Source organism: Puma concolor, chromosome E3, assembly GCF_028749965.1.
Source record: "Puma concolor isolate L17-30 chromosome E3, mPumCon1.1.hap2, whole genome shotgun sequence".
Classification (NCBI taxonomy): Eukaryota; Metazoa; Chordata; class Mammalia; order Carnivora; family Felidae; genus Puma; species Puma concolor.
The window spans coordinates 22,893,232-22,910,586 of NC_141682.1; the positions used below are offsets into that span (position 1 = coordinate 22,893,232).

Genomic DNA, 17,355 nt, shown 5'->3' on the forward strand with positions numbered 1-17,355 from the left:
ACTTAAAAAGATCCAATATCATAAAGCAAAACTAACGCTACGTTGATATACAAAGTTAACTACATACATCATATCTTACAGCCAATAAATTCCAGGTAGACCAGACCAAAGGATTAATTATATAAAAAGTGATGCCATAAACATGGCAGGTAGATACTTACTGCCTTTTGGGATAGAGGTCTTTTCGAAACATAAAATTGGTGTAAACAATTTAAAAATGAATAGATTTGTCTCAACAGCTACAAACTTCTAAATGTCAGAAAGCACCTTAAGCAAATGGTAATTCACGAACTATGAAGGAGTTCCTCCAGAAGTGTCCAGAATATATTGAAAGGTCTTGCAAATCAATCAGCAGATAGTATCTCCTCAAAAAGAAAACTTGGCTGAGATCATGAGTGAAGAGTTGCTCCCTAGTCCAGCAGGGTTCTAAGGCACAAGGGCAATCAGAATCCAGAAGGACGGAAGGGAGGACTGAGTGGGCAGTGGGGAAAATATACAACCGTGCTTGCATTTTAAGCTGGAATTTGAAAGGAGCTAGAACGTTTGCTTGATTGGTAATGGGGGTGAAGATGTTCTTCCCGGTGGGAAGAGAGGTCAGAGGGGTATAGAGGGAGGTTTGGGGCAGTCAGGCAAGGGCTCCAGCCTCTTGGGGGTTAGTGTCCTCATTTATGACCCAGACCTTGTAACAGTCCGTGTTGTAAACATTGAGTTCAGTGAGGTGAGTTCACTGAAGCACGTGGGGGCTCCCTGGGTGTCAGGCCTTCACAGCTTCTTGGCTTCTGTGGTGTTCTGACTCTGAACTGGAACGTGAGCTCCTTGACAGCGGGGATAGTGATTCTTATTTTCTTCCTTTTGAGCCCTGACATTCACACTGTCAACTTCTGAACACGCATCTTGGGACCAGATATCACAGCCTTAATACTGTGGGCTTTTTTTTAAAAAAGTTTATTTATTCATTTTGAGAGAGTGAGAGCAGAGGAGAGGCAGAGAGAGAGAGGGAGAGAGAGAGTCCCAAGCAGGCCCTGAACTGTCAGCACAGAGCCTGACACAGGGCTCGAACCCACGAACCGTGAGATCATGACCTGAGCCGAAAGCAAGAGTCAGATGCTTAACCGACTGAGCCACCCAGGTGCCCCCTTAATACTATGTTTACTGTGGGGGCTCAGGCTTTCTGATACGAGGGCACAGCAAAACAATACATACTTTCTGCTGTATGTGGTGCCAAAACTGGTGGTGGTATCTCGGGTCTTACAAGATAACTACCACGGGCAACACGGTGGGAACACGGTGCGAAAATGCCTGGTTGACATCCTGTTCCGAACCAACTTAAAATCAGCATTTGGACTGAACACTGTTGTTCACTGGCTCACTCGCTGTTAACACGGTGCACGCAGACCAAGGAGCGATAATCAAGTGGGGTAGTTTTTCCTCCTGGGGCATCACTGCCACACTCCTAGGTCAGAGCCCCGTGCATCTAATTTTTGCACTTGTGCTTGAGGATTTTATCGTTTTAAAGTAATTACACTGCCGTGACACAACCTGCCTGGGGGAAGCACTTTGACTTTGTGAATGTCCTTTGCAGGTCGCTAGCTGAAATGGCAGCGGCCACATCTGTCCACGTGGTTGCGGTCATTGAGCCCATCATTCAGCACGCCGACTGGTTCTTCCCTGAAGGTAATTCACCTTTCCAACTTCACTGACTGCCCAAGCAACACAATAACAGTATAAGAAATTCTTCTGAGAAGAAAATGCATCAGTAATCCCTTCACCATTACCTAACTGGTTTCCCTTTTTCGCGTTTCTTTTTAAAATAGACCGCTTACAATCGCTTCTCGGCCTTTTGGCTAAGATCAAGTGTAAAATAGACCGCTTAAACATTCATCTTTGACGTATTGGCCACCACATTATTTTGTGTTTCGCTTTGTTTCACTTAACACTGGAGTTGTTCGCTCTAACCAGCGTATACTGGAATACCCACTAGGCACCACACGCTGGTGGTGACATGCTGTCCCCTGGAGGAAATTGGCCCTTGGAGAAGGACACATACACAGATGTTGTAACACATGGCGAGTGAGAAGGAAAGGCGGATAGTTTGACAAAGTCAGATGCTGGGCACAAAGAACCAGGGACTGCTTTGTAGAAGAGGTGACACTGAATATGCAGTTTTCCATTGGGAAGACCTCTTTTTGTTTCTCTAGGCAGAGAGCTGGTTTTTTCGTAAAGGTGGAAGGTAACACAGGATAGGTGGATTGGAGCCATTTTGTGAAGGTCGGAGTTGGCATGTCAGAGAAGTAGGATTTCAGTCTACAGGCCGTAGATTTTCAAACTGCGTCTGTTGTAGTCCTGGGATCCTCAGAGTTTCCACGACCCTCTTTGGGGCCACTGGTCGGCATGTTTTGGGAGTCCAGACCCCCGCCCCTTATTCTGTGAGCTCTGTGAATGACCCCAGGCCAGGCTCACCTCTTCTTTACCATCAAGAATCCCACCTCCCTCGTGTAGGCTGCTCAACAAATACGTGATGTCTGAGTGAATCCTGGCATTCTGCCCAAGATTTCTTTGGGAAAACGAGTCTTGGAAAAACTGCTTCAGGCAGTACAGAGTTGGTGTTGCCTTTTATTTGCATTTTATAATCAAAATGTAAATACTTTTCATTTTTTTATCCAAAGAAGTAATCCATGCTTATTGCCCTTGTCCATATTCCATGATTTTTTTTTTTTTTTTAAACAAAGAAGAAAGCAGAGGGATCGTGTAAGTTATATTCTGAATCACACCCCTTCCTTATTTCTAGTTCCTTCATTTTACCTCCCCTGGCTTGGGAAACCATTCTTTTTTTTGTTTTGTTTTTTTAATTACTAGATAGAACCAGCACAAAAGAGGGAGGGCCAGAGAGAGAGAGAGAGAGAGAGAGGGAGAAAGAATCCCAAGCAGGCTCCACACCCAGCACCAAGCCCAACGTGGGGCTCAATCTCACGAACCACCAGCTCATGACCTGAGCCAAAATCGAGAGTGCGACACTTAACCGACAGAGCCACCCAGGTACCCCTTGGCAAACCATTCTTAAGAGGAGATTGCAGGGGTTCCACTTGTGAAGCAATGAGGGCTGAGGGGCTGAAGAATGAGGCCCTCGTTGCAGAGGGAGTTTTAAAGCTCTGTGCCCCCATATGCTCTCTTGTCACACACGGGCAAACCTCATTTTATGGCGCTTTGCTTTATTGCGCGTCTCGATACTGCATTATTTTACAGACAAGGCTTGTGGTAACCCTGCATTGGGCATGTCTGTCGGTGCCGTTTTTCTGACAGCATTTGCTCATCTCGTGTCTCTGTCACATTATGGTAATTCTTGTGGTATTTCAAATTTTCTCATTATATTTGTTGTAGTGATCTGTGATCAGTGATTACGACTCACTGAGAGCTCAGATGATAGTTAGCATTTCTTAAGAATAAAATCGTTTTAAAAGACAAGTGAATTTATTTTGAGAGAAAGAGAGAGAAAGCGAGGTTGGGGGAGGGGCAGAGAGAGAGGGAGAAAGAGAGAATCCCAAGCAGGCTCCATGCCGTCAGTGCAGAACCCAATGCAGGACTTGAACCCGTGAACTGTGAGATCATGACCTGAGCTGAGATCAAGGGTTGGTCGCTTAACCGACTGAGCCACCCAAGCACCCTAACAATAAGGTACTTTCTATTTCAAGTATATACGTTGTGTTTTTAGACATAATGCTATTACATGCTGAATAGATGACAGTATAGAGTAAACCTAACTTTCATATGCTCTGGGAAACCAAAAAAGTTACTTGACTTGCTTCATTACGATACTCATTTTATTGGGGTATTCACTTTATCGTGATACTTGCTTTATCGTGATATTCGCCTTGTTGCAGTGGTCGGACGGCGCACCTGCAGCGTCTCCGAGGTGTGCCTGTACACTTGTTTCTTTCTCTTGTTGCAGAGGTGGAATTTAACGTCTCAGAAGCATTCGTGCCTCTCGTCACCCCAAATTCCAATCACTCATCTCACACTGGAAATGACTCTGACTCAGGGACCCTCGAGAGGAAACGACCTGCCAGCATGGCAATAATGGAAGGGGACTTGGTGAAGAAGGAGAGGTGTGTGTTCAGAGCTGTTCACTCGCATCCAGCAGCAGATGTCATGTAGAAGGATGGTTGAACCCTCGGTATCTGGTCCGGCCTCAGCCGACCTGTCATGAGAATGGCCCACTATGCCCCCGTGATTGTTAGGTCCAGATATTTAAGGAATTTTGCTCTAGTTCATTCCAAACATTAATATGACTTACGTAAGACAGATGGGTAGCTTGTCTACTAACATCCAGACCATGTGCGTCCAGGCTTTCCTTGGTGGTCTGTGGGATGGCATCATACACGTGACAGAGCCACCCGAACGCACTCGGGGAAAAGAGAGAGGGTGGGGGAGAAAAGTTAAATATTGTGGACAGATGTCCAGGAGCGAGTGTGAGAATAACCCACCTCTCACAGTAAAGTTGTGTGACTTAGTGTTTAAAGAGACACATTTTGGATAGAACGTGGCCCTTCAGTGGAAGCCAACCACTGAATCTGATGTTCATCTGGAGAAACTTGAGTATTTCCAATTCTGGAAGAAAAAAAAGATGGTGGGTGGTATCAGATCTAGTGAGAGACCGTAGGTCTCCGTGCTGTGCTCCATGGGCGATTTTAGTGGGATTTTCAAAGGTTAGTAAGGCTCTTTGTGATTTGTGTCTTCAGAGGCCAGCCTGCTCAGTGTGTATGATGAAATACCCCCATTCTCACCAGTAAGGCCAAGTTAGGCCTGTTTGAGTAGCGTGCTGTTCTTGCACACGCATAAGTATTAACATCACAGACGTGGTGTTACATTACAGCTGAACAGCAGGCTCCTATTTCGATCACCCGATCTTGTAGCGAGCTATGATCTTTTTTTGTTTGATTTTGCTTGGTAGTGGTTGTTTTTAATCCACGGTGAAGGCTCTCCTTCCCTACTCGGTCCCCCCGAAGCCCGCATTTATTACGTGCTGAGACCTTACTTCTCTGCAGTCCCATTCACACATTTGGTCCTGCTGCTCGATGACAAACTGTCCACCACGAAATGAGCCTTCACGGACTTTAGGTTACAAAATGCAGTGTTACGGGTCTGACTGGCATATAGTAAACGATTCTTGGTTACCCCCCGGGGTGGATTCTCCCCACCAGCTGACCCAGTAAACATGAGCTCAAGAAGCCATGCGCCTCGATTTTTCAAACTGAAGAGTTTGAAAGTTCACGCATCAAGTAAATTTTAAGCGAAAAGTGAATCTTCCTCCTCCCCACCCTCCAACTGCCATCTTCTTCCCAAAAGCAACTGTTTTTCCCAAGGTTACGGACCCTTTCAGATCTATTCTTTGCACACTCATGCACCAGTGTTTCTACATCTCGGCTCAAGAAGCAGGGTGGCGTCACAACCTTCCCACTCAGCTCCCACCTCATCCCCCAAACACACAGACTCGAGGTGGCCCTTGGGTGGCACGCAGCTAGGCAGGCTAACGTGATGCCACTCACTCGAGGCGAGGCCCGCCCGTTGGCTTGCAGCTGTTCACCCCCAGACTGAGAAAGGACACTGATCGGGACCGGGTCTGTCGGCTCGCTCAGGTTTAAAGCCCGGGTGAGCTGCCTGCCTTGGTAATAGGGATGGCCGCGAACCTGGTCCGCGCCGCTTCACTGCATGCTGGGCAACCGGGGGGCTGTCCACGCGTGTGGGTTTCAACACGCGTGGACCGATGGGCTTCTGTCTCAGTAGTCAGCTTGCATGGTGTGTTGACTGTTTCTTCTTTCTGTGTAGCTTTGGTGTGAAGCTTATGGACTTCCAGGCCCACCGGCGAGGTGGCACTCTAAATAGAAAGCACATAGCCCCAGCTTTCCAGCCGCCACTCCCACCCACAGATGGCGGCACCTTGGCTCCTGCGGGCCCAGAGCCCCCTCCCCAGAGCTCTAGGGCTGAAAGCAGCACAGGGGGTGGGGCTGTCCCCTCCTCTGCGGGCATACTGGAGCAGGGGCCAAGCCTGGGCGACAGGTAAGGAGGCCGGCTTCTGCTGGGTGCCCGGTGCCCCAGCCTTCTCGCAGGGGCTGGCCTGTGGGCACGGCATCCAGGCCCACAGAATCACTCGGCAGAGAGTGAACCGGATTCGCCTTCACTCTTCTGGTTGGCAAAGGATGGGGAAAAAAAGACTGCAAATTGCTTGCTTCCTTTCCTGTTTTCCAAAAGAAGCAACATTCGTTTGCATTCTTTACCGTACTGCTTCGGTGCTGGAAGCCAATAGGTGGCTAGCAGTATTGTAAACCTCTTTTAGCTGTTGGATGTGCACTTAATGTCCATTGACCACTCGCTTGTTGCCATCTAGTGTGCTAACTGGTTAACACTTGAATGTAGCAAGTTACTTATAGTATCCTTGGCATTCATTCATTCATTCATTCACTCACCCACTCACCCACCCATCCATCTACCCACCCGTCCACCCGTCTGTCCGTCCATCCATCCATCCATCCATCCATCCATCCATCCATCCAGTCAGACTTATTGAATAACTAACTGAGTACTGGACGCTGTACTAGACGCAGTTGGTGACTGAGACCTTCCCAACCCCTAGCGTTCAGTCTCGTAGGCAAATTGATAATGTGAGTACAAGGTAAAAAATATGATAAATTTTCTTAAAAGGCTCTTTTGTTGATTCCTTTAGATTAACCATCTGGAGTGGGGTACAAATATACAGCAGCTTGAAAAAAAGAGGACCTTTGAACTTGAGATTTCTGTTTAATGTGCATGAATTCACTTCTCCACACTGACCCAGGCAGATGACCACTGGAGGCCACTTCAAGTGGTATCTCAGGTGGTTCCGGACCGGAAGCTGCTGTAAAAGATGAGCCCCTCTGCAGAGCACGTGCTCAAATGTTTATCGCGGCCCTCTATAAAGCACTAAATAATCACATATTGAGTAAAACAGATGCACAGAACAAGGATAACCTGTTTCTGCATACATTGTGTGCAGAGACGAAGCTGCCTCGGGAGAGCTCCCTCACTTCCTGTCCTCTGCATGGGGAGGGAGTGCCTCCTCGTAAGCCAGCTGCTTACGAGAGCGGAATCTTGTTCGGTCGTCACACCTGAACTCTGACTCTCTGCATCTTCCTGAATTCCTTTTTAGTCCATAATTTGCGCAAGTTCACATTTTGGTGAAAAATAACTGAGGCTCCGTGTTGTCTCGTTAACCGCTGCTCCACACGTCTTTGTTTTGGCTTAAATTTTTTTCTTTGGGAAAAAAGTACTCGCAAACCCTCACATTTTCATGTACCTGTTGTTAGCATTCAACCCATTCAATCAAGGCTTAAATACATTATTTAAGATAATAATCAGAATTCACTGCAGATGGACAAATAGAATGTCAGTCCTCGGTTTGCCTTTGTTTTCTATGCTTTGTAGACATTTTTGTGTACACTTGGCTAGTGGCATTCACTGTTTGGTGACCCTGACAAAATGTAGTTGTCAGGTTTAGTGTAAGAGGGTCTGACCCGGGAACTAGCCCGAGTTCCGATCTCCGTCTCCCCTGCTGCTAACCAGCTCCGGACTTTGAGCGATCAAAGGGTTTCTCTTTCCTCAAGTCCAAACTGTTGATAATAACCGAGTACTTTGTAATTTACAGCACTAGTATTTTGCCACAGCTTTTGCTTTGTTTTATACACTGTATGTGTCAAAATCTCATTAGTGTGAAGTCCAAAAGCCCTTTTGTGTTTTTCAGTATTGCCCAATCTTAAGTACAGGCAAACTAGAAATTTCTTGTTGGTTGCTATGAAATGGTCTCTATCATGATGTTCAAGGGGCAGAAGAGTGGAAAGACAGTCTGATGCAATGAATCTCATGAAATATTTAGTCCTGTGTGGCCCCAAACAAATACTAGCTTTGTAGACCCAGTGTGAACTGTTTCAAATTCCAGATCACCTCCTTGCCTGTGGAGGTGAGAACTCTGGTTGGGATCTGGTATTTTTAGCTTGCTTATTAGCTTTCTAGCTTGGACCATCCAACATCTAACTTGACTTTGCTCCCCTTAGTCCGCCGAAACCCAAGGACTCTGCCCCTGCCCCCGCACCCACCCCGGGGAGAAGCAACAGTCAGATGGCCGCTGGCCCGAACCAGGCCCAGGCAGCGGCTGGCTCCCATCAGCTCTCAGTCGGCCCAGGGCACAATTCCGCCGGCCCCAGCCCGCACACTCTGCGCCGAGGTAAGTAGCCACCTTTATGCCTTCCCCTTAGGGACGGATGTGCAGACATCCTTGGGTTAGCGTGGGGATTCACTTGCAAGGCTTTCCGACAGATTGTGGCCATGTCTGTTTATAAAAGGGCAAGCAGAAAAATCAGTCATTTTAAGAGCAAAGTCAGTGCAGAGAAATGAAATAATGGAGAGCAGAGAAACAGGCACTGCTGAGTATGTTTAAGGCACAAAGTCCAACAAACGAAGGTTGCTTCTCAGAAGCAGTGCTCCCAGTTTTCCAGGAATCTGGCAGGCCAAGCCCTCCCTCCGTTTCGAAAGCACCACAGCCTCCGTAGTAGCCAAGCTTTATGGGTCCGCAACCCTCAAGATGGTGGTCAGGGCTTTCTGGGTCCTGACACTGACATGTGATCCAAATCGTCCCCACCTATACCCCTGCAAGCCCTCCACCCGGCAGTTAGGGGGACTGTTTGAAAACACAGCGGATTGTGTCATCTCTCAGTTGAAAGGCTCCAGCGGCTTCTGTGTAAACCTCCCCCGTGGGCCCTGTGTGGTCGGGCCTGCCTTTGGGCCCCGCTCTTAACCACTGCTCTCTCTCACCAAGCTGCCAGCAGCGCTGGTCTGCTCTCTGTTCCTCGCCTGCACTGAGCTCATTTCCTCTTTAGAGCATCCACATTCCATGTCTTCTCTTCCGGAACATTCTGACCCACAACATCTTCTCGTGGCTCTTTTGAAATTTTATTGAGATGGGGCGCCTGGGTGGCGCAGTTGATTAAGCGGCCGACTTCAGCCAGGTCACGATCTCGCGGTCCGTGAGTTTGAGCCCCGCGTCGGGCTCTGGGCTGATGGCTCAGAGCCTGGAGCCTGTTTCTGATTCTGTGTCTCCCTCTCTCTCTGCCCCTCCCCCGTTCATGCTCTGTCTCTCTCTGTCCCAAAAAAATAAATAAAGGTTAAAAAAAAAAAAATTTTTTTTTAAAAAAAAGAAATTTTATTGGGATAAGAAGACCTACCGTGAGGTCTCCCCTCTTAAACTTCTAAGAGTACTACAGGCACACTGTGGTACGGCAGACCTCTGGAACTTACTCATCTGGTGTAACTGGAACTCTGTGTCTGTTAGTTAGCAGCCCTCTGTTACCCCTTCTGCAGTGCTCTCTCTCCAGCCCTTGGCAGCTGCCATTCCACTCTCCGATTCTGTGGGCTTGACTCTTCCAGATACTTCGTGCAGTCCTGTCTTTCTGTGACCGGCTTATTTCACCCAGGGTAATGTCCTCCAGGTTCATCCATGTTGTTGTGTATGGCAGGATTTCCTTCTTTTTTAAGGCTAAATAATATTCCAGTGCATGTATATCCCACATTTTTGATCCAGTCATCCATCGATGGACATTTAGGCTGTTTCTATATCTTGACTATTGTGAACAGTGCTGCAGTGAACACAGGAGTGCAAGTATCTTTTTGAGACCCTGACTTCAGTTCTTTTGGCTAAGTACCCAGAGGTGGGTTTGCTGGATCATATGGCAATTCTATTTTTAATATTTTGAGGAGTCTCCTCACTTTTCCATAATGACGGTACCACTTGTATTCCCACCAACAGTGTATAAGGGTTCGATTTTCTCTACATCTTTGCCAGCACTTCTTTTGTGGTTTTTTGTTGTTTTTTTTAATAATAGCCACTCTGACAGATATGAGGTGCCTCATTATGGTTTGGATTTCTGTTTCCCTGATGATGAATTTTATTCTTTTGCCTGTGGATGTCCACTTTTCCCCACACCGTCTGTTGAAGAGACCGTCCTTTCCCCTCTGTGCGTTTTTGGTGTCAAAGACCAACTGTCTGTGTGTGGACTTATCTCTGGGCTCTCTGTTCTGTTCCACACGTGGTTCCTTTTTACCACTCAGGTCACAGCTCAGAAATCACCTCCTCCGTGAGCCCTCCGCAATTACCCCCTCTGAACTGATGACCACTCTCGTCCCTACCAGTCACCAAGTCTTCCTCTGTCATAACACTGTCTTTCTTTCCGGGCATTTTTTTCTTGATCTGAAATTTTTAAATTTGTCTTTTAACTTGTTGCCAGTTTCCCCTAGTACCTCTTAGAAAGCTGGGATCTCACCCGCCCAGGGGGTGGCAGAGGCCTCAGGGACAGCCGGCTTCAGGGGAGTCAGCTACTCTCAGGTGGCCTGGTCAATGCTGGTCATGGGAGGGGCAATTGTGATAAATAATAAAAGGCCTCAGACTCAAAAGTTGAGCTGTAGCTATGCCTAAAGTCACATAGCTGGTTGGATCAAAGGCTGCTAGTTTAACCTTTCCTAACTGAATTCCTACAAATATAAAGTAGAAATTAAAATGCCTTCTTAAGGGGTATATTGTGGGAATGCCCATGAAAGCACCATCTTTATAAAGCGTAACATAAATGTTAGGTGGAATTTTTATAACTTACCGGCAGGGAGGGACCCCTGGATGACTCAGTCCATTAAGTGTCCGACTTTGGCTCAGGTCACAATCTCACGGTTCCTGAGTTTGAGCCCTGCATCAGGCTCCTTGCTGACAGCTCAGAGGCTGGAGCCTGTTTCAGATCTGCGTCTCCCTCTCTCTTTTTCTGCCCCTCCCTGGCTCGCACTCTCTCTCTCTCCAAAAAAACTAAATAAGCATTAAAAAAAATTTTTTTAAATAAAAATAAATTACAGGCAGGGAGGCAAAGTCAGGTATATGCTGCCTGGTCACAGACCCACGTGGTCCTTTTTAAGGTGGTCCTCTCCCCTGAGGATCTTCGTCTGTACCCCAGCTTATCCTGGAGCGTAATTAGGTCTTCTCTTCCTGGATTCTGGGTGTAATCCTGCTTTTGGGTTGAGGCTCTCCTTATGGCCACATTAGGAGTCTTTCCTGCTTCCGTAAACCACAGGCCTCCGGCTTCCTCACAGGATTAGTCTGAACCTTCTGCCCCTGCCTCAGCCTCCCCAAACCTTCATAGGTTTGTCCTATGGAAAGTCCACCTTTCTCCCATCTCCCCGGCACCCAGCTCTCCTGCTTCCTCTTCTGATTCCCTCTACACCCTTTCCTGTCTGGAGTGGTCTTTTTTTTTTTTTTTTTTTTTTTAATTTATTTAAAGTTTATTTATTGTGAGAGAGAGTGAGAAAGACAGAACAAGTGGGGTTGGGGCAGAGAGAGAGAGGGAAGAGAGAGAATCCCAAGCAGGCTTCACACTGTCAGTGTGGAGTCCAATGCTGGGTTTGAACCCATGAACGGTGAGATCATGACCTGAGCCGAAATCAAGAGTCTGACACTTAACCGGCTGAGCCACCCAGGTGCCACAGGAACAGTCTTTTACTTGATGTGAATTTATAATTAATATTGCTCAGAACAAAAAACTAGAACTTTTTCTTTTTTAAATGTTTATTTTTGAGAGAGAGCTAGTGGGGGAGGGGCAGAGAGAGAGGGAAACAGGATCCAAACAGGATCTGTGCTGACAGGAGAGAGCCCGATGCGTGGCTCGAACTCACAAGCCTCACAGCTCATGACCTGAGCTGAAGTCAGGCACTTAACCAACTGAGCCACCCAGGCGCCCCAGAACTTTTTTTTTTAAGTTGTTTATGGTAGCCAGAGTACAGCTAATATTCCAAAGGTTCCTTCCTTTGTCCGCTGGTTAGTTGTTTCTTTGGGAAAAGGTCTTCCAAGGTCTGGGGTCAAAAGTTCTAGGCTAGCAGAGCAAAGGAGACTTTATACCCTTTTCATTCCTTAATTCTGGGCCCTGTGAGCAGACAGCCAGGCTGTGCGGGGAGAAGGAAAGGGATGAAGAGAGTCCAAGGAGTCCACAGAACATGGTTGTGAGGCGGTTCTGCCAGTTGCTAGCTGTGTGAGCTTTTGCAAATACTTGACCTCTCTGAGCCTGTTTTCTCCACCGTGAAATGGGTGTAACAACGTCCATCTTGCAATGTGAGCTTATGAGACTCAACCAAGACAGTTTATGTAAGGGGCCGGCCTTGGTGCTGGTGATGTGTTGGGCAAATGAAACATTTCCTTAATTTCCCTATCCCTTTTTGGGAAGATGAGTAGAATCTCGGTACAATTTGAAAAATACTGAGGAGCGTGGATGGCTCAGTTGGTTAAGTATCTGACTCTTGATTTCAGCTCAAGTCATGATCTCACAGTTCATGGGTTCAAGCCCCAAGTCGGGCTCTGTGCTGATGGTTCAGAGCCTGCTTGGGATTCTCTCTCTCTGTCTCTGTCTCTCTGCCCCTCCCCCACTTGCACTTGTGCACGCGCTCTCTCTCAAAATAAATAAATAAACTTAAAAAAAAAGAAAAATACTAAAGCCTCTCCACCCACCTCTCCCAGCCCAAAGCCCAGTCTCCAGACCCAGCAAATTATACTCCCACGGGAGTAGATCTCAGCTGAAACCGGGAAGGTAGTGAAGCGCTTCAACTCTCCGTAGATATACCTAAGGCAGTTCCTCCAGATTTATTTATATTTATATCCAGAATATATCTGTTGATTCAAGTGATTCTAGAACTGGTAGAATTTCTGTCATTAAAAAAAAAAATCAAGCCGTCTTGAAGAAACTGGCTTAGGGCAAGGGGCCATGGTATGTTGTGTAGGCAGATCAGTCATGCTTGGCTGTTGCCCCCTTAGCTGGTCTCGCTTCTCTCCTTTTCTTACTGGGCCATCAGGCCACCAGGGAAGGGGACTGACATGAGGGCAGCTCGGTGAGCTAAGAGCAGTGACTCTGTGTAGGGGGGGCGGCCCCTTGACTGAGTTCTTTTCTTACTGGACTTTAAACTTTTTTTTTTAACACTTACTTATTTTTGAGAGAGAGACAGTGGTGGGGAGGGGAGAGAGAGGGAGACTCAGAATCCCAAGCAGGCTCCACACGGTCAGCACAGAGCCTGACACAGGGCTCGAACCCATGAACTATGAGATCATGACCTGAGCGGAAGTCAGAAGCTCAACTGACTCTGCCACCAGGGGCCCCTGTTCTTACTGAACTTTTAAAACAACAGGTCATGGGGGGCCTGGCTGGCTCAGAGGAGCATGCGACTCTTGGTCGTGAGTTCAAGCCCCACATCGGGTGTAGAGATTACTAAAAACCTTAAAAAATGCAAAATAAAACAACAGGTCTTTAAGGGTCTGTGTGTGTGTATGAGGTGCTTTTTTTTTTTTTTTTTTTTTTTTTTTTTTTAATAGAAACTTATTGTTTGGGAACAGTTTTGGATCTGCAGGGAAGCTGCAGACAGTACTGGTTGCTCCCTTGTACCCGCACCCGCTTTCCCCTGCTGCTGACCTCGTAGGTCCCCGGGGTGCCCTCTCACAGCCGGGCAAGCAGCACCTGCAGCGTCACTGCTGAACAACTAGCCGCTTCCCCAGCGTTCACTCCCCGCCGCGGGGCCACGGCACCCAGGAGACCGCGTCACACTGCTTCATCTCGTCTCCCGAGTCTCCCCTGGGCCGTGACCGTTTCTGACCTCCTGTGCGTTTCCCTGGCCTTGACCGCGTGGGGGAGTGCGGGTCAGGCATTTTGAAGGACGTCCTCCATCTGTGCGGGCAGCTGGTTTTCCCTTGGTTGGACGGGGCCGAGGGCTTTGGGGGAGGACGACCGCCAAGGCGAAGTGTCCCCCTGACGGCGTCCCTCCGCGGGGGCGCACGGTACCCACGCGGGTTCGCCCGCGGAAGGTGGCGTTGGCTCTCGCCGCCGTGCCCTTCTCACTGAAAGGCGTTCTCCTCCTTTGTGCAGCTGTTAAAAAACCTGCTCCTGCACCCCCGAAACCAGGAAACCCGCCTCCCGGCCACCCCGGGGGCCAGAGTTCTCCAGGACCGGCTCAGCATCCGCCCAGTCTGTCGCCAAAGCCAGCCGCCCGAAGCCCTTCTCCTCCCACTCAGCAGGCAGGCCAGGCCCCGGGCCAGCCGTGCGCCGCCCCGCAGCCCTCGGCGCCCCGGAGGTACTCCAGCAGCCTGCCTCCCATACAAGCCCCCAGCCACCCGCCGCCGCAGCCCCCCACGCAGGCCGCGCCGCCCCCGGGGCACACCAAACCCGGCGGCGGCCAGGGCCCGACCGCCCCCACGGCACCGGCCGGCGAGCAGGGACTGGAGCAGCCACCTCACACCCCTCCCCAGACTCCGACGCCCCCCAGTACTCCGCCTTTAGGAAAACAGAACCCCGGCCCGCCCGCTTCTCAGACCGCGGCGGGGACTAACCCTGAGACTGCGCAGCCACACGCCGGAACCTTACCGAGACCGAGACCAGTACCAAAGCCCAGGAACCGGCCCAGCATGCCTCCGCCCCCACATCCCCCTGGCGCCCACTCCGCAGGGGACGGCACCCTCAGCAACGCAGCTGCCACTGCCTCCAAAATAGTAACGGGTAAGTGAGAAACTGCTCCCCGCCCACACTCCGTTGTCTCTGTCCCCTTCCATCTAGGCCTGGGTTTACAGCAGGGGGCAGCCAGCCTTACGCCGGCCACATCTGGCCCATAGCCAGCCCGTTTTTGCCAATGAAGTTTTACTGGGACACAGCGGCTCTGATTTGTCTACATATCGTCTCGGGCCGCTTTTGTGCTAACATAACAGAGTTGTATAGTCAGAGATTATTGGGCTCGCAGAACCTAAAAATATTTAGTGCCTGGCCCTTGAAGTTAGCTGGCCACTGACTTATGGTTTCATTATGTGTCTAAGACCTCCTACATTGACATTTTTCTAAGTGTAACGGCCTAATCCACGTGGAAGGTACTGGACCACACAAGCATGAAATTCATTTCTTCCTCATTAGGATACTTATTTTCCTTCTAAAGGTAAAAATGTTCATAGTGAAGCATTTCAGGTGTAACTTTAAAAAACAGGGTCTGTGCCACTTCGGATGCCCCAGGAAGGGAGATCTTGGGGGGGCGATCACATCAGAGTTCGGCCTCCAGGGGCGGGGGAGGGAAGGATTGACATTTTCCCATAATGCCCATGGAAACCTGTTTCCGGTGGTGATGATGGTACAGATTTCAGCAGGCCACCTGACGGGGTGTTTTTATTAAAAAACCCAGTCGAAAACAGTCGAGCATGTATTTAATTGTGATTTCTTTTAAAAATTCCACCCTAAGTGTTCTAATACACTATTTGATTTAAGGGTGAGGTAGATGGGGGTTTTTTAAATGTGTTTTTTTTAAATGGCAGTTAGGAGCTTTGAATCACAACAGTTTAATTTTCCATTTTCTACGTGGGGCTAGTTTTAGAGACGAGGTGGAATATACCTCTGGGCTGTGCAGCTCTACTGCGTGACTTGTCTGCTGAAAATGAGCCAATGGTGTACCCCAAACTGGGGGTACTCCAGATGATGAGGGTTAACCCACTAGCCTTCTGATAACCTTTTTTCTCCCCCAGGAACATACTGCATAACTTGCACGTATTATAAATGGTTAATAACGTATGATGACACTCCAGCTTTTATTTTTAAAAAACAAAGCCACATTGGTGTGTTTGTTTGTTTGTTTCCCAATAGATGCCCTTCCTAGTGCCCTCACAGGTGGGGAAGGTTCCCAGGACTAAGGTCTGTAACCCCCCCCAGCAGCTCGCACCAAGCTCCATACGCTCCTGCTTAGCCGTGTTTTGCAAATGTGCTTTTGACCACGTGCTCAGGAGCAGCTACCGGACCCCCCTGCCGTCCATTCTGTAGCATGTGGACGTTACTTTTGTTCTTACCAAAAGCATTTTGAGCTGCAGTGCTCCAAATTCGAGGTAGCTGTCAGTAGATTGAGAACCCGATTTCAAGCCGCTCACCTAAGATGCTAGGAGTGCCTTCTTTCTTGTTGGTAAGCCTTTTGTAAGTGTCCTGCTCTTCCCAGTGACTTCCCTGTCGTTGATTGGCTCATCACGTCCAACCAAAGAGGACTCGGGTGCAGTCAGCACAGAAAATTGTGTTCCTTGTGTCTTGAGCTTTAATTTGTAATTGTATATCTTAAGTGCGAGTTAACTGCATGGAGCTTCTTAATTTGATGTTTGAAATTCTCAGGACCAAACCAAACAAACAAACCGATCTTCTTCCAAAGATCCCACACTAAATTCCTTTGCGTTCTAGCACGCTTACATTTTGCTTTCTTAAACCATACGAGCTTTTCAAAAGGCACCGTTAGCCTCATCTGAGCCGGGTCCACATTTGGACGCCTTAGGGCTCTCGTCATGCGTACCATTGCTCTAATCGGCTGATCTGAGCCTTAAACCCTTGGTGGGATACTTCGCCAGCGTTCGCAGCCTCGGTCTGAGTAAGACTTTCTGTAGAAGCCAGAAAAGGAAATGAGTGAGGCCTTAAAGGCGTGGATTCCACATCCTGACTCCTTATAACCCAGCAGTCTGGGGTTGCCCCACTGGGTATGGAAGTCGTGCACCAGAGTGACACGACTAAACCCTAATTAAGGCTGAGCCTTTTAACGTTTCATGACACCAGCATTTCACCCGCAGTTCTTTCCTTTTACGTAGATAGGAAAACTACAAACTGGAATCACGTCTGTTCTTTAAAACCGTTCCCACCTCACATGTGTTTATTCCAGAAAACTATCTTATTGATCCGGTACAACACTGTAATGCTCTGTACTTTATCAGATCAGGGAAATTTTATATGAAAGTACTTTGCCTTAAGATATTACCTAAGTATTTAAAAATCTATGTTATGAATTCTCCTAAACTCAAGAAATCCCAGGCCACCACAATTATTTTTGTATTGCGGGAAGTAACTTTTAATTGCCTAAAATCGCCTGGACTGCCATTGGGAGCACACAGAAAGCCCCGTTTAGGATTCATGCATCCACTAGTATTGAGCAAGCTGCTATTATGAACCATTCTTGGGTATTTCAAGAAGAAAAACAATGTAACTTCCTTGGAAGGCCATCCTTTATTATGACATTATGTTTTCATGTGGAAAACCGTAGACAGTTTCCTAAAAACAGGTTATTTGCTTAGAGCATTTAATCCTAAAAAGTTGAATTACAGCCTGGGGATTAGGATAAACCCTTGGGGGAGATCGATGCCGCCAAGCAGATTTGATCGCCATCGTCTAGCGGCCCAGCACCAGCACAGGAGAACGGAGGGATTCTGATGTCCTCCGAAGCTCCTCTTTATTGTTACTGTAGAAAGCGCGCAAGCCTTTCAGCTTT

General features: G+C 48.1%; 1 protein-coding gene across 5 annotated transcripts in view; it reads left to right on the top strand.

The window, feature by feature from the left end:
• ARHGAP17 (Rho GTPase activating protein 17) overlaps window positions 1–17,355 on the top strand; it is an 89,270-nt gene that overhangs the window by 66,670 nt on the left and 5,245 nt on the right. For 2 of the 5 annotated variants that reach the window (XR_015245634.1, XM_086692668.1), the window contains exons 15-20: window positions 1,583–1,674; window positions 3,947–4,103; window positions 5,824–6,054; window positions 8,082–8,251; window positions 13,959–14,585; window positions 15,708–15,755. Coding sequence is in view for 4 of the 5 variants with exons in the window: in XM_086692668.1 (XP_086548794.1) it covers window positions 1,583–1,674; window positions 3,947–4,103; window positions 5,824–6,054; window positions 8,082–8,251; window positions 13,959–14,585; window positions 15,708–15,754 (1,324 nt within the window). In the remaining variant the exon portion in view is untranslated. The remainder of the gene's footprint in view (window positions 1–1,582; window positions 1,675–3,946; window positions 4,104–5,823; window positions 6,055–8,081; window positions 8,252–13,958; window positions 14,586–15,707; window positions 15,756–17,355) is intronic. The other 3 variants (XM_086692669.1, XM_086692667.1, XM_086692670.1) reach the window with 2 other exon arrangements.